At 39.2% G+C, this 17,107-nt stretch overlaps 1 protein-coding gene across 1 annotated transcript; it reads left to right on the top strand.

The window, feature by feature from the left end:
- The first annotated feature begins 2,880 nt into the window (after positions 1-2,880).
- LOC139908359 (bone morphogenetic protein 7-like) lies at positions 2,881-5,610 on the top strand. Its single transcript, XM_071895025.1, has 5 exons — positions 2,881-3,005; positions 3,946-4,103; positions 4,255-4,347; positions 4,455-4,591; positions 5,467-5,610. Exons 1-5 carry the CDS (start codon positions 2,881-2,883, stop codon positions 5,608-5,610), a joined length of 657 nt encoding a protein of 218 aa, XP_071751126.1.
- Positions 5,611-17,107: the final 11,497 nt, after the last annotated feature.

Below are 17,107 nucleotides of genomic sequence, written 5' to 3'. Positions count from 1 at the left end.
AGTCCTTATGGCAATTTTCAAAATAATTGTGTCATTAACGGGATATAACGGTTATAAAATGGGGTTGTTTTCCTAGTGATTGACAGGTCGCCTGTCCAGTGATCGACAGGTCGCCGATTATGAGCCAATAGCAGGCGGTGCAGCTTCACTACGATCAACCCTCGGCCTCGCTCTGGCTCCAAAAAATGTCAACATGGCGACGATCATAAACCCAATCTTTTGGCTTCAAAACGGCCCTTCAGAAACCTAAGGGTGACATCACACTCACTATGTCCATCTTTTTTAGTCTATGGTTAATACATGTTTTGCCAATCTGTGTTTGAGTGTCTTTTTCCGTTTTCCGAAAGAAAGCAGTAAGCAAAGGTAATAAAACAATCACATGAGAGCAAGTCCTATGGAGCCCCTAAGGGGACATGGGCAAAAAAAATAAAAATCTTTAAGTTTCTGGTGCGCACAAGAAACTATCTCATGCGCACGGGAAAGTTTCTCGTGCCCACGGGATAGTTTCTGGTGCGCACCAGAAACTTTTTTTTTTTTTTTTGCCCATGTCCCCTTAGGGGCTCTGTACAAGTCTGCAACAAAGCACATTTTTTATAAATTTTTTATACATTCTAATGAATCCAACTTTAAATAAACCAGGAAGAAAAAGTAAACATCTTTCTGATCTCCCTGGCCTTTGTATGTTGAAGCATATTTCAATAATGTCTGTGTTGTCTGTTTGTGGAACATCTGCAACACTCATCCTCCACAGTCCTCCATCTGAGCATAAAAGGTCTTTGTGATCCCTTGTGATCCTAGCCAAGAGCAGCTGCTAATGGTGTGACTCCCAATGCTACTACAAGAAGGGAGAGGTGGGAGACGTCTGATACTCAAGGACTTCATTCAGTTATGCTTAGTTATGAAAAGGTTTTGAGCTGAATTATCCCACAATGACCGTGTGTGTGTGTGTGTGTGTGTGTGTGTGTGTGTGTGTGTGTGTGTGTGTGTGTGTGTGTGTGTGTGTGTGTGTGTGTGTGCGTGCGTGCGTGTCTCTGTCTCTGTCTGTGTTACAGTCTATGTGTCTATGTGTGCATATTATAAAGATTATTGTTTCACCACTGGCAACAGCAATACTGATTTTATAAAAAAACATAATAATAAACTCTCCTACCCCAGCTGGGTTATGGTTATGTTGCCATTTGAGGAAGTGTGCCAAGCCTGAGAAGTTGAGAAATAATTTCAGACCTGAGGCTGAGATCTGAGTTTTCCCAGAGACATTATGTGATGAAAAAAATCTCCACAGTGTTGTTAAGATCTGTTGAATCTGTGATGTAACACCATATCACATATTTGTTTTATTACAGCCAATTAAATTGTTATTTAAGAAATGGATGAGGCATACTACAGTGCTTTGGGCCCATGAATTAGTTGAGATGTAAATATCAGGAGATTCCTCTTGTTCTCATGGTGTTTTTTTAGCTTGGATTTGATTTGATTCTTGTGTAAACATTAATATTTTTCAACAGATACTCATTGAAACATTAATTGTGAAATTCATCTGACATGCAAGTATGTATGTATTTAAGCGGGCAGCTATATTTTCTGCAGGTCTGCACTTCAGATATGGATTCTTCATGATAATGGACTTGATTTTCTGGTCAAAATCATCTCATATTAGATGCTTGTGTAATATATCACATCACTGGCAAAAGAAAGTACTGCATGTCTTGTATCAGCTTGTACCAAGCATTCCTGCCCAGTGTTGATGAATTATAGTTTGATATTTATTCACCATCTGTTGGAGCAGAATAACAGAGAGGGTTCATTTCATACCACATGGGAAAGTTTTCTCTTACTGTGGCCCAGTTTAGGCCTCAGTAGGAAAAAGGCATTTAAGGACTTGAAGTTTTCATTCCATGCATGTCTCTGACACTTGCTGGCTCACAGTACTGTCAACACTGCCAAGCTTTTCGCTTTGTGCTTTCAGATGTTAACATCACCTGCAGTACTCATTCTTGCTTTCTTTCAGATTCTCTGTCCTTGAATGACAAGTGCAGAGCAATAATTGTTTTCATGTTTATCAGTGGAGATTGGTGTCTTTCATGTCAGGCCAAAAAATGGGAGTTGTAATGGAAACTGATAACTACACATTAGCAGGAACTGACTGGACAGCTTGTGTCTCCTAGTCTTCATGGCCCTTCATAGCCAACATACAGGAATAGGCACTCACTATATTCTCCCCATGCTTCCTCGGATGGGCTGATAATAAGCCACATTCAAGCCGTCTCTTCACTACTCTTTTAGATGCTAGATTGTGCCTTCTCTGAATGTAGGGTATGGTATATCCAATGAATTCAATGCAATTCAATTGAATGCTAAATGCTATAAAACTATGTGAGAACTTCTTTTGGTTGACAGTGTGTGCAGATTGTGCATCAGCAACGTTGTTGCAGTACAGACCACTGCAGGTACACAAGTTGTTAAGTTTGTCTGGGTTTGCACTGTAAATAATCAACGCTATGAATGTAACAGTTCTGCATGCTGCACTATGGTATGGCCACAAAAAATGGTCATTTGCCTCCCTCCCAGCCTTGATTCCTGTCTGTTTGTCTTGTGTCTGTCCATCTCTCTGTCTTTCTCTGCTGGATCATCCTCCTCTTACTGTTTCACACAGAACAGGGGACAAGAAAACATTGTTAAGTATCTCAAGGCCAAGCTGGGGCAAAGGAAGATAAAAAGCCAGGTTCCCAGGCCCTGACAAACAATACCTAGTACAGCATCCCTGTCTAGTCACTCCTATCTCCTCCTCCAACCAGACCAACAGAACCAACCTCAGCCTTCATCACACCACGCTCCTGACATCTGAGTTGCGCTGCGGTCCGCCTGTCCTGCACATCCACCATGTCCACTGCGTTCTTTGTCATGACAGTCCTTTTGGGCTCTTCACTGGTGATGGCATTCATCCTGCATCCTTCTGAGGAAGAACCTGTAAAGCCTGCTAGCTCTCCTGTTATCAGGCACATCAGGTTAGTATTAAACTTTGTGCAACACACATGAGCCTCTATGGGCAAGTAGAAGACAGTCAAGAAGTACCATGTCTTTGGATTGATCATACAGTGAGCCTATGCAAGTTTAGTGTTTTGTTAAAGTGAATTATATATTTGAGACCAAACTCCAGAGGATTCTCCAACGAATTATGAAATGTCATGTTGGGTTGCAGAGGTCATACTATTTTAAAATAGCCTTAGAGCCCTAGACTAGCAGTTTATCATGCATATCATATTATGGTGTCATATAACACATCATAAGGTCTATGTTGATGCATGCTTGCTACGGCCTTTTTCAAATGGGCAGGGGGAACATTGGAGTCTGGCTGTGATATGGGATCATGGTGACTTGTGATATTCTAAGAGTGATGGCCAGAGCCTTAACAAACTCTTCTGCTCAAGCATTAGCAGTGTAATCAATCACTTCTCAAGACAAGATCTCTTTGACTTGGCTTGGGCAAAGAGCAGAACTGCTTCCACAGTTCACTGGAGAGTGTTGAGAGAACTTGCATTTACATCAGTCAGGTTTTGCAACTGCACCTGGCACATATTGGCACACAGAAGTAATTATTGATCAATTGTCATATTATTAACTCATGCAATATTTTGTCTTGATTGTAAGTAGTCTTGCAATGAATGAATTAACCAAGCAATTAATGACATTTATTTTGAAACAAATCTCATTTTATGCTTTTATATGTGGAATATGTTTACACTGACAGATAAATATTCAATGCTCATCCACTTTTGACAAGCGTAAACTGACAGGATGTTGGTGAATGTAATACGAATTCAACTTCATTTGGTTCTAGAAAGTGTCCAGTATTTCTTCTATTTCCAAAATAAATGTAATGTCTTTATATTCTAATCGTTTTTTATTATTATGTATCTTAGTAATATGGGTGATGTGCATCTGCAGGTGCCAGGGTGAGTCATTGCAGTCCATCAGTAAGAGTCTCCTCGGGGCTCTCAACTTGCAGACAGAGCCACGGCTGCCTGTTGGTGGGCTGACCAGTATCAGAGAGCAATGGAAAGACACCTTCAGTGGCATTTCTAACACAGCCAAGGACACTACAGGTAGGTGAGGCCCAGCATAAAGAAAACATGTGCAACGCTTCATTAGCTATTCCAAATCAAATCAAATCAAAAATATAAATATTACAGTTTTACTACACTTGAAATAATCTTCTTTTACTGTGCTGAGTGGTTTTGTTCAATGTCCACCTAGTTCCTGCACTGTCTGGCTACTCTGTGACACCTGGTGCTGTAAACAGTACAGGCATGGAGTGCTGTCAGATGGCCTCTGAGATCTTCCTGAAAGGTACGTGTGTGTGTGTGTGTGTGTGTGTGTGGTTGCATTTTTATACATGTGTGTGCTTCTCTATGAAAAAGCATAACCCATGTCATATCCCTTCTAATACCTGACAGATCTGGGCTGGGACAACTGGGTGATCTATCCTGAGAGCATCACCTTTGTCCAGTGTGCATCCTGCAACCCTCTACTGGCAGTGAACACTTTGCACTGTCCATCATACCCCCCCAGTGTCCAGGAAACCCCCTCACAGGTACAGTTCTTAGAGATTTGAAAGTAGTGTAATTAGTTTCTAAACAGCACATAGTTTATCTGGTCTGTTATGTTATGTTAAGCCTCTTATCATCATTATGCTGCCAACATACATGAAGCAAATGAACAACCAAAGGAACTCTCCAACATTAGTTAAAGAGAAATGAATGCAGTGTGGCATCAGAAATTTGTTGCCAAAAAATACACACAGAGAATACTCAAAATGATATAGCTGTGGCCCTGTGGAAAATGAGTGCAGTATGACAATTAATACCCATGTGATTTGTAATTAGTTGAATTTATTGTGGGTATGGAGGGTTGGATTTACTTTTTTATGTACTTTTTTCTAATCTTGAATTCATTATTATTTTTTTTATTTTTTTGAATGAAATAAACTTTAAGCATGACTAAAATTTTACTCAAATATTTTACATGAATCTAATGTTAATGAGTTTATGTAATCTAATGTATATCTTTTCACTGAAAAAAAGTTGTTCCAGTCTGTATTCTTCAAGGTCAGGCTGTTGAAAAACCACTTAGACCAAGAAATACATAAATGTGATTTGTTTACTTTTGTCTAATCTCAGCTGCAGTGGTAAAGCTTTTTTTACTTTCTATATTTTGTATTTAACAGTCCCTTTTACTGCATGCAACTTCATATCTTTTTGTTCAATCTTGTTGGACAAACTTACTAAGACCCAGAAATGTAGGTGTTGAAAAATCTACTGTATGATTATGTTAACCCCAATGACCATAGAAATAAGAAACACCCTGTTGCTATCAAATGTCAAACAGTGACAGCTAATATCCCCCCACCCCTGCCAACCCCTCTCCCCACCCATGACTCCCACTGTATTTGTCCCTTTATCGGTCCAGATGCCGTGCTGCCAGCCCACCTCCCAGGAAATGGTGCCCATCCTGTACATGGATGAATTCAGTACCGTCGTCATTTCCTCTGTGCAGCTGACCCGCACATGTGGCTGTGGGCCTGGCAACCTCCAGCTCCCCAACGAAGAGTAAAGCTTGTTTTATAGTCCTGTGCATGTGAGTTCTATGAGCCACCTGGCATACATGGACAAGTCTTCAATAGTAGTATACCACGTTACACAGAATATGTACTTTACCTCTTATTGCAACAGAAAGTCCAAGGTCTATGAATGACATAAAACATAGGGAAACACAAAAAGAAAGAAAAGTGCATAATATAGGCCTGTCTTCTCTCACCAGCACTTCCACTGCTTTTGCAGGCGACTGTTTCTTTAATATTAAATATTTATCTCAAGTCATGTGTGCACAGAGCTTTTTAAAACAGCCATATTTCACAACCCTGCGTTGCTGGCAAATAGCAAGGCAATAAAGCAGCTACTAACCGCTACTGAGTGTTCCCGCCAAACATGTGAACACTGTGTGGCTGTCAAAGCCAAATCCTCTGCCAGGACAGTTGCTTCTGCTCTGATCTGTGTAATACAGCTATTCCTCACAACTGTATTGTATATAGAGCATTACTTCCTCTATTGAAAAAAAAAAAAAATAAATAAATCTAATCTTAATGGGTAAGTGAAGTCAAATCAAAATATATTTAAATTAATGTAGGGAAAGTCCACTGAAAATTGTGAGTTCAGTTCAGCTTTATTATTTGTTACTGTGAAGTTGTTGGGGTTTTTTTACACTGAGAGTAATAATAGTAGATTATGTTCATCAGCTAAACTCTCTTCTCCCCAAACTTAGGATCAATTCTTCTGGGGCCATTGTTCTTTGAGTAAGAGCAACATCTGTGCTGTGCTTTTCCAAAAACTTCCATTGGCCATGTTCCATTTTCATGTTTCAGCTGGTAGAAGAGACAAAGGGGACAATGCTGCCCTACAGAGGCAGTAACTTCAATTCAGTCTCTTTGGTAATACTAAACAATCGATTTATTACATAATGAAAAGTGTATGTTTGCATTACATTTGTAACAGTAGAGTTCTGTTTCTACTCTCTGTGTCCACTCCTCAAGAATATCTCTGGATGATGACACTAAACCAGACTTTTTTTGTATGCACACTCACAATTTTTTCAGAATGTATACAAATTTACCTCACCATTCACTTTTTCAAAGATTACTAATAATACTTTTTATTTCAGTGATATGTAAAGTATTATATCATTTCACTATTTAATCAATATTTTCAGATCAAATGCATTATGTTTTATTGTTTACTGCTATACCATGCTGATCATTTGTATTGATTACATGATTCTTTGCTCACAGTCTTTGAATAAAGGTGATTAAAATCAATATATTATCAAAGGTGTACATCTTTTGTCTCATACAGCCAGTTGTTTTCACTGTAATGTTTGTTTATTACAAAAGTTAATATGATTATTGAAAAGAACATTTTTTAGTTGTGATGTTTATTAGCTGTCAAAGCCATCCAGTATGCCAAGCTAACAATATTTAATGTTGTCAGACAGTTTTAGCGAAGGTGTTGGGGGAAAAGAGCAGAGGGAGAAATGTTGGCACGCTCTAGAAACTCCAGAAATCCAGGCGCTACTCAGGGGAAGAGCAACACAGTCTGTTGCGCACTTCTGAAAAGGTCTGCAACATGTTCAGTCGCTCCGCATGCATTTTTGCTCACAACATTTATACATCTTTTCCTGACTGCTGTGGAAGCCTATTAAATTATGATGATATCAGTCCTTGACTGAAATAAAACAACAGCACAAGAAGACAGCAAGACCAGGGGCAATAACTCAACTTTGCCCCAATTTTGATATTGTATTGATACTGGACAGAATGGCAAGATATTTCACTGTTTGGGTGTCTTGTGGCATACTGTCCCCCCTTCTTCTGGCTGTGGGGGCAGTTGAGTGTACAAAGACAGAAACTCTGCTGAAAGAGATCCCCAGCATGCTGACACGGCCAACTGACTGTTTGATGGAGTGCACTGGACTGACCTACACCAAAAAACTGCAACTCCTGGATAATCGTAATATACGCCTCAAAGATTCCACAGAAGGTAAGGGAGCCACTAAATGATAATTCTCAACACTGAATGGAGGGTTTGTGTTGTGAAGTAAAATCAAATCTCACAAGATGGCTGCTTTCTAAAAATAATCTCTGAAATGAATGCCTACACTTTTCATACAAGCAAGCATTATCAGTTGTAAAAGGTGTTTTATTCGGTCAGTGAAGTTATTGCATCACTGCCTTAAGTTAAGTTATATGATATAGACCTGTTGTATGTTGAACATAAAATGATCTGTGATATAAACCGGCTTCTCTCTACAGGAGACCTTGGAGAATACTGCTGGCCTATGGATCTACAGTGCAATATCGGAGAGAGCTTTCAGTACGCCTTCGTGGTGTTGCCTGTGGATATGTCTGTGGTAGGACCAGAGCAGCTGGAACTGAAATCAACTGCCCCCACTGCTGGCACACTGAGCGTACACTATAGCCCCATCACACTTTCCAATAGCTGTGGCCTCCGTTACGACGTCACACACCACTTCAACACAGAGCAGACGGGGACATCATTCTGCGTGCAGATTGTCACCCAGCAAGACGTGCTGGGGGACCGCGTTCTTAGATGTCCACCATTTCTAGTCACCTTTTGGCAGAGAAGTCCAAATCAGCCCAAGCAAGAAGGTGGGGGGTAGAAAATACTAAGAACGACCGGCCATCACAATTCTGGTTGGCAGTAAGCTTGGTTTAACATATCTTAATGAAATGCATACCACTGTAAGAGACAGGAGTTTCTAGTGTTGTTATCATACCTATAAGGTGCATCTGAATCTGTAAGTCTTGCTTGTATTATCACCATAGCACGCACACACGTCATTTAGCACTGACTTACACACCGTCTTCACAATGACTGTGGAATTAATGTGAGATAAAGACAGGTGATCTTCAGCACAGTGTTTCTTTCACTGTCTCAGCATCTCTCTTGAGATACAAAAGCTAAATAAACATAGGAAAGTACCAATAATTATCAACTGCCCCAACATAAAATTGTTTCATTTCATTGATTGCTAGATGACATTTTAACCCTAAATTAAATATATTGACGTGGTGGCCAACTTCAAATTTAAATGATCAAAATCAGAATTTGGTTGTATTGTGAAGAAATGTGAAGAAAAAGTCACAATTTTGCTCTATGACACAGTGGGTAATCATATAACTAGATATTAACCGCTCAACATGCAGAATCCTCTGTGTTTGTTTGGCTTTGTCTTTATGCAGGGAAACAGGTAGTTCTCCTTTCAGTTGTGACATGATAAGCTAAATGGTCTCTTACATTTAAGTGTTCATTAACTAATGTTATCTAATGCATTTACTAACATCAATTAAACATTAATAACAACATTAACAAAGATTAGCTAATGTTAAATGCTCTTGAACAACTGCATTAATTGATGTTGTTATACTTGTTTGTTAATTTTAACTAATGTGTTTACTAACGTGAATTAAGCATGAACAGTGATATTAACAAAGATAGTTCATATTAAATTACAATAAACAACTGCTTAAACATATCCTGACATTAACTAAAACAATTAAGTCACAACAAGCATTACCTAACATGAATAGTGTGTTATTCATGTAATTTGGTATAGCAGTTGTAAAGTGTAAACTCTTCATGTATTACTTAAACATATCCTGGCATTAAATAAAGTGATTAAGGCACAACAATTAATTACAAATTACAAAAATTTACAGTTGTTTATAGTGCATTTAACCCTCATCCTACCAACATATTTAACATACAAGGACTACCGACTGGGGTCCCTGGGGACCCCAAGAATAAACTACTGTAAGAAACAACCATCATAGCAAAATGTTAACATTTCTTCTCAAAACATTATTAGTTATGCAATTAATGTCATCTGAAAAAAAAAAAAACAGATTATTATTATTTTAGGAAAGTTACAGTTAATTAAATTATGTATTGTATTTCTGACTTTGAACATCATCTTACCTCAGGAAGAGCAGTATTTAGGGTCGTCGACAGAGTGTCTGCTGCATCTGTGTCTGTCTCCTTCAAAATGACTGACAGAGTGCCCCCCCCCCCACCCCCCCCCCCCCCCACCCCGATAGTGTGTGATACTTTAACTTAGAACCCATGGCAAACATGAACTCAATAAATAGTTCCATCTATTAAAACTGTATAGGCGGAATTGGGTGCAATGTATTGGGGTCCCCCAGGACCCCAATACATTGGTATTTTTAAAAAGCACTAATTAAAACAGAAACAGAAAACAATGATATGAAGTCATTAGGAACAAATTGATTGACAAAGTCATGAAAAATTGGAATGATAGAATAAAGCACCTGTGAGATATGACAAAAAGTATACCTCTGGTCTTCAGGTACCCCAGTCGGTATTAATTTATCTTTGTTAATGTCACACAGTGAACACATTAGTTAACATTAACAAACATATAACATTAATTTATGCAGTTCATTCGCATTTAACATTTACTACTCTTGTTAATGTTGTTATTCATGTTTAATTCATGTTTGTAAATGCATTAGTTAACATTTGAACACTTGTTTTTCCATTATTTTAATATACACAGGATCTGGTCTCTTCCTTGTGCTTTAAATTAGGGTGAGTGTCTTCCTGCAATGTGGGCATATAATATAATAATAATAATCTTTATTTATATCACACTTTTCAAGACAAAGTTACAAAGTGCTTCACAATCAAGAGACATAAAAGACTGACAAAGGACAGATCAATAAAACAGAAAGATCAATGAGGCAAAGCAGTAATTCATTAGAAGTAAAATAGATTTTAAAGTAAATAAAACAAGTTAAAGGTAGATCTAGCCATGGGGATAAAACAAATGGATGAAATAAATAACAGACAAGGCAATTGGTGTTATCAAGTGGGCAGGGCACCTCCCATCACAGATGTGAACAATAGGCTGGCTGACCTTCCAGCTTGAAACATCATGTTCTGCTGAACATGTTGTTTAGACACATGAATGAACCAACAACCAGAGACTGAGGCTGGTCCTACTAGCTTGAAACAGCCCACCAAGCAGTTCAGAAACCCCCTGATACAAATGATCAAAGACTTAAACAGCCTTAAAACAATTAAGGAACCAGATTGTATCAGTAAACAACTCAGGGTTTATTTCTTGTCCTGACAAAAGCATTGCTGTAACAGTAGTGAACTGTTAGTAGTATTAAAAGTGATAATCCACAAGATTCTAGTTATTCTATATTTTGGCGACACCTTTGGTGATAAGCGGTCATTGCATTGTTTTTTTTGCACTGCATTCCCAAGCAAATCACTTGGCAGCAGTGTCAACAGTACTTTGACATCACTGGGCTGACAGCAGCTCCCAAACCTCCAAACAAGTCTGGGCTGTTCTACTGAGACTAGAGAAGCCACTGCAAATAACATAATGCTAAAATTTTAGCTGGTGCCTAACAGTGACCATGTGTACAGACACAGTAATGTCTACACTATACAAATATATATACATGTTTTATAAAACAACGTGATAATGGATTAGATAGGTTAGCACTGCATATCTATTATAATCGATAGCCGTAAGTAAATGCTCAACTGATGATAATGTTATATTAACAAAAGACAGCGGCTGCTTACAGTAAGGTTAGCAATAGACCAATGTTACTTTTAACCTAAGCTAACACTAAACTTACTAAACCAAGCTAAATAGACAAGTTTGCTATTATTCAAATTACATGTGAAATGTTTACCTGTTCACTGGTATCAATTGGTGATAGAGAGTATCAAAATTGACATTTATATTATATTTTAAAAAGTTGTGGATTATTACTTTAATGGTATGATTGTGAATACAAAAGGGCAGGCTGTGCACCCTGCCATGATGCCAATTTCCAGGCACTGACATGCTGAATTAATTTCCAATATTGTGTAGCATATTTGTCACCTTTGTCACCTTTCATCGTCTCATATGGTATTGCATTTTGAACACATATTTGACAATACAGCAAAATAAATAATAATCTTTGTCTTTATTTGTGATTTCTCTAACTTGTTTGTTTTAGTTGTGAAGATATTTGATATTTGATTACATATGTGAACATAGAGACAGACGTTGATCAATCCTAGATTTGCAGGCATGGATCCAGCTTTGTCTTGCGACATTTATTGGAAATCTGTGGTGGTCTAGAAGACAGATGCAAAATATTAAGTTGTCTAATAAATGAAGATGGTATAAGCTAGTTATTAGATATAAGATATAGATATAGATATAAGCTGGTTATTAGTGACTTGTTACTGGTAAGCTGTGTTTATGGCACGATTAAAAGATTGTATTTGCCTTTTCAGTCATAAGCTTCTATTGTACTCAATGTTTGATTAATTCAGAAACATTAAAAAATATTATCCTGGTCCTATTATTACAGTGCATTCTCTTTATTCAGATCAATGTCATTTTCTAATTGTTTGCATTGCCCCTGTGTGTAGAGGACTTGCCCACATTGAGGCCACATGAGCTTAAATATCTTCCTTGACCAGGGGGATCGGCCCTTTAAATGACAGGAAGTAGATGTTTGGTTTTCCTTGCAAGGATATAACTGCCTTAGCCAGAAAGGATTTCCTTTTGAATCTGATTGGTTATATAAAATGCAGTGCTCTAAATTGTGATCACAGAATTTTATCACATGAAACTTGGGCATTATATTATTACAATGTATTGTAAAACGGATTCCTAATCAATTGCATATCAATAGATTTTAAATGATTATATGTGTATATGTTTATGTGTGCAGATTCTACGTAGTCTTTAAATTGAAGTCAAATTCAAACAACATTTTTTGGACAAATTTTGTTGCTGCTGGTTTTGAAAGTCTATACATGGACACTGTAGTGCCTCCTACTGGTTACAAAATAAACTATTATTAGTGCCAGACAATGCAGGCCTATATTTATACCATCCAACCTCTGGATGGCACACTCAGCACACACCCATCTTGAAAAGCTGCATAATATGGTTATGCATGCAATGAGATCAGAGTGAGAACACCTTCAATCCCTCTCCCCGGTGTTCACTAACCAGCCAGTTTGACCTGTCAAAGAAATGAGTGTGTGAAAGTGTGTGTGTGTGTGTGTGTGTGTGTGTGTGTGTGTGTTTGTGTGCAGTTAAGTAAAATAGAACTCATCATTGTAAGGACCATGCTGTGTAGCAAAGTGGAAACAGTAGAAACATGTATAGTAGAGTTGCCTGTGTTTTTTAACAATTGAAGCAATCTCATAGTGGAAAACCACAGAACCAAAACACTGTGTGACACTGACCACACTGATCACTGCTCTCAATCAAACAGTAGAGGGGTGCAGTTTCACTGACAGATACTCTGACTGAAAAGTGTACGCTATGGATACACACCACTTAAAATGTGTATTCTAGGAATTATGACAATAATATGTGCTCAATAAAAACCCAATAATGTTCTTAATTGTAATTTGCCCCCTTATAAAAAATGCTAGGCTTTAGACAGTCTATGGTAGTCGGCTATGGCTTGCGCTAGGCCCAGATTTTCCCCCATTGAGTTAGGGAACATCTACAGTAGCTGAACCTACATGTCCCGCATGTATGTGTGAGTGAGTGAGTGAGTGAGTGAGTGAGTGAGTGAGTGAGTGAGGGAGGTAATGAGCGAGCTCAGCACTGTGATAGAACTGGTGACGTTATACTGTAACTGTACTGCCTATGATTCAGCCAACCAGCAGTTGTACGTCTTTCACACAGCTAACAAGCGAGGCAATCAATCTTACAATCTAACCAGTCACTCAGCTGTCCTGGGCCTCCAGCCGGGTTAATAAGGAGGGTGGTGTTGGTGTGTTGTGTTGGCAGGCGGCCAGCAGCAGCATAGCATAACAACCCTGGGTGAGTGTCCAATAACTGACCTTTCTCCACAGCTGAGTCACAGCCTGGGCTCAGCGCTGTATTAATGCATGCACGTGTCTGTGCCCATGCTCCGAGCACAGCAACACACACACACACACACACACATATTTGACTCCTTCACTGGCTAGCTCAGGGCAAACTGCCAGTCACTCACCAGGGACAGAGTGTGAAAACACACTCATGATTAGTCTGATCAGCACCCATGTTTTGTTCTGGCCTCAAAATACATTTTGGCTTGATATTTCAGCCCAAACACAATTGTTTTCAACTGCACTGTATATGCATGTGCGACCCACATGTCTTATTGAAACAATATGATAGGTGATTTAATTGTTTTCTGCTGTAGGCTATAAAACCCGCTCTTACATAAGAAGCATGACACATTAGAACCACAGTTACTTCACACTGTGCTCTGTGTTATCAAACGTGAACTCAAGGCGGCACAGTGAGTCAGGAGACCATCCTTCAGCTGGAGTTGTCTGCTGAAGTATCCCTGGGCAAGACACTGAATCCCTACCAGTTGCAGACACACTGCTTTCTAGTCGACGCTGCGCTCTGACCTTCCTCTGGAGGGGGGAGGGAAAAAATCCCTTAAGGGATCAATATCAACGGGGTATCACAAAAGGGTCTGACTGACGTTTACCGATTTTGAAAATAAAGGCAAGATTGAAATGTTATATGCTGTCAGCTTTTGAAACTTAAAGCACTTCACATTCACTGCTGTCACTTTAATTAGTATTAAAATTCTGAGATACTAAGGCAATCTTTCCTCTGTGGCGCATGGTCAACTTCGGAAAAGAGTCTGAGTGTGAATGCTTACTAGTTGACCCCCTCTCTTCCACACACACACACACACACACACACACACACACACACACACACACACAGATGAAAGATTTATTTATGTCCACATAAAAACAAGCATACAAAGGACATAAACACTATTAATGCAGTCAGATATTGAGTCAGTCAGTGCCTAATTGGCAACCACATTGTTGCATACACACAGGATGAAAACAGTGGCAGGTCGAAGGATAACAGACAGTATCCACTTCATGGGTATAAAAAGCAGCGCCTCCTCCATATTGAGCGGCTACCAATGATAGCAGATTTGAACAATACCTCGCTAACTGCTTGGCCCTTCTCTTAGGGAGACCAGCCATCTGAAGGCCCCTCACTACTAGCTTGTGCACATGACCCAGGCTGCCAAATATGAAAACTAAAAGTTTGCACTTGTAGCCTAGCTGTGAAATGGTCTGCTCCAGCTGTTGATATTTCAGCATCTTGGTTAGAAAGGCTTCCTCTAGGCTGTAGTCAAAAGTACAGCCAACCTCTAGAACGAACACCTCTCTAAAATCTTCATTGACAACAACAACATCGGGAGTGTTAGCTGTAATATTAGAGAACACTTCTGAATCCTCACTACACAGACTGAACATGCTCGGCTTCACAGTAGAATGCTTAAAAAGCATTATAGAAGACCTGAAAATAGATGTGATATCTTTTGATATCAAATCCACTATTCTGTCATGCCTACATATGTAAAGCCCCCTGTATGCATGGCAACCATTTAAGATGTGAGACAAGGTTTCAGCTATCTGTTCGTGACCATGGTGTTTACAGTGAGGAGCATGACTGTCAGGAAGCCAGATGGAAAGATTAAGCTTAGTTGGTAAAACCTGTAATCTTGCTGTTATAGTGAAGATGACAATGCTCTCATCTATAGCTACACTTTTGAACACTGTGTGGGAGACAGAGTGATCTGCAACAGGGAGACATGCTAGCTTCCCTTGAAGTTTCAACTCAGTCCAGCGTTGCCGTTGTCTCTGTTGTTGCGCCCTCAAGAGGTGACCTCGGGCATTTGTTAGTGGAAGTTGATGTTCTGTTCCACCGACATTCACAGTTGCTCTCACAGAGATACTGGGGTCAGATATAACCTCCTCCGAGACATTCACTGCCTCGGAGTTAGACCCTACCCACTCCAGAGTAACTTTTGCCCAGCCACATAGGTCGTTCAAGTCAGGCCAGTCCGACCACACACCGAAGCCAGGGGAGTGACTGTCCAGCTTTCCACACACACACACACACACACACTCTCATTCTCTCCCTGTCTCTGAATGCGATGTGTGGGATATAAATACCAGGAACAGAGGCATCTTAGTAAAGCAGGGGATAAGTACTCACATAATACTGACTCTGGCCACAACATATCACACAGTGAACGGCTTACATCTAGGCTATTTTCCTACCAGGCCTTTCATCTCCTTCAGTCACTCAAAAACTCAAAAGACTCAAAAACTCAAAAAACTCGAGCAAATGACAGTGATTTTGTGGAGCTCCAAATTTATTATGCAAAACAATAGACATTTACAGCCAAGTTACATATGTCCCAGGACAATTTCCAGGTACATGTAACAGACTACTCTGTCTCTCTAGGTCAGCCAGCCCCTTGGCTACTGAGCCATCATGCCCTTGTTGTGGGCTGGCCTTGTTATTACTCTACTGTAGGACAAGGGGGATTTCAGTGCCTCCACTGTGGGGGGGTGAGGAGAGACCAGGCTTAACTTTCAACACAAGAGCCAAGCTGCAGTATCACATGACCAAAACAACAAATAAGTCCATGTGTTGCCAGAGAGGCACCCAGTATGAGCAACAACAGGCATACCTGTATGTATGCACATGCACACCCATGCTGTGTGTGTGTGTGTGTGTGTGTGTGTGTGTGTGTGTGTGTGTGTGTGTAGAGATTTAGCACTGTTGCTAAATCCTGTAAATATAGTGGAGAGAGAGCTGCACTCATCATTTTCAATAACTAATGACCATTTGTTATGGTAAAAAAAAGTAACATTGCAGTCATTTGGAACAATGAAGAAATGCAAAAAGTAGAAAAACGACCTACACCAACCTGGCTAACTCCTTCTCTCAAGACTCCTTGTCAATTCTATACAGTTTTCTCTTAAAAAAAAAAAACAATAGAACTCAACTATATGAATACAATGACTTACACCAATATAACTTCTGTTGCTTAATGCAAATATGTAGCTGCCAATCAAAATCAAAGAGTGTGTCTTTACCCAAGTATTGGTATAGTCTATGCAATAACAACATATCTTTCAATGTGTTGTAACTCTTACAGGATCTCACAAACTCAGCGTACAAATCCCCAAAAGATCTTTTTCAAGTTGTGCAAAAAAGTTTGAGGATGATTTAGTAGTAAAATTACATTTTGGAAAACCTTATTTACCTACGTGTGTGTAGCAAAAATAAACGCAATAAAGCACGAGGATTAATTAACCTAATAAAAGTTATGGGTGTTGACATGCAATTGATTCAATACAGCACATGCTGCTTTCTATAAATAGCCTATAGGAAACTCTGAAATAAAATTTTGACGTGAAAAAAAAATGACAGCAAACACTATTCTTCACTGCATTTAATTTGTGGAAGAATTAGACCAAGAATGGACAATGAAAGCTTCATCCAGCTAATGGTCTTTCTCTGGTCATGGCCAAGAAATGTATAATATTCACAGCTTAAACACAACAGTTGCTCTCTTCAGGCGAAATATGACAGCTCTACGATGAGCAGTCACAAAATCAAATCATAATAATTTGCAAAAATACTTACATTA

Source organism: Centroberyx gerrardi, chromosome 2, assembly GCF_048128805.1.
Source record: "Centroberyx gerrardi isolate f3 chromosome 2, fCenGer3.hap1.cur.20231027, whole genome shotgun sequence".
Classification (NCBI taxonomy): Eukaryota; Metazoa; Chordata; class Actinopteri; order Beryciformes; family Berycidae; genus Centroberyx; species Centroberyx gerrardi.
Note: the sequence above shows the minus strand (reverse complement) of the source record. Positions and strands in the feature narration are given on the sequence as shown.

Coding starts and splice junctions, on each gene's coding strand:
- LOC139908359 (XM_071895025.1), top strand. CDS start 2,881: ATGTCCACTGCGTTCTTTGTCATGACAGTCCTTTTGGGCTCTTCACTG. Junction 4,104..4,254: donor CACAGCCAAGGACACTACAG/GTAGGTGAGGCC, acceptor ATGTCCACCTAG/TTCCTGCACTGTCTGGCTAC. Junction 4,348..4,454: donor CTCTGAGATCTTCCTGAAAG/GTACGTGTGTGT, acceptor AATACCTGACAG/ATCTGGGCTGGGACAACTGG.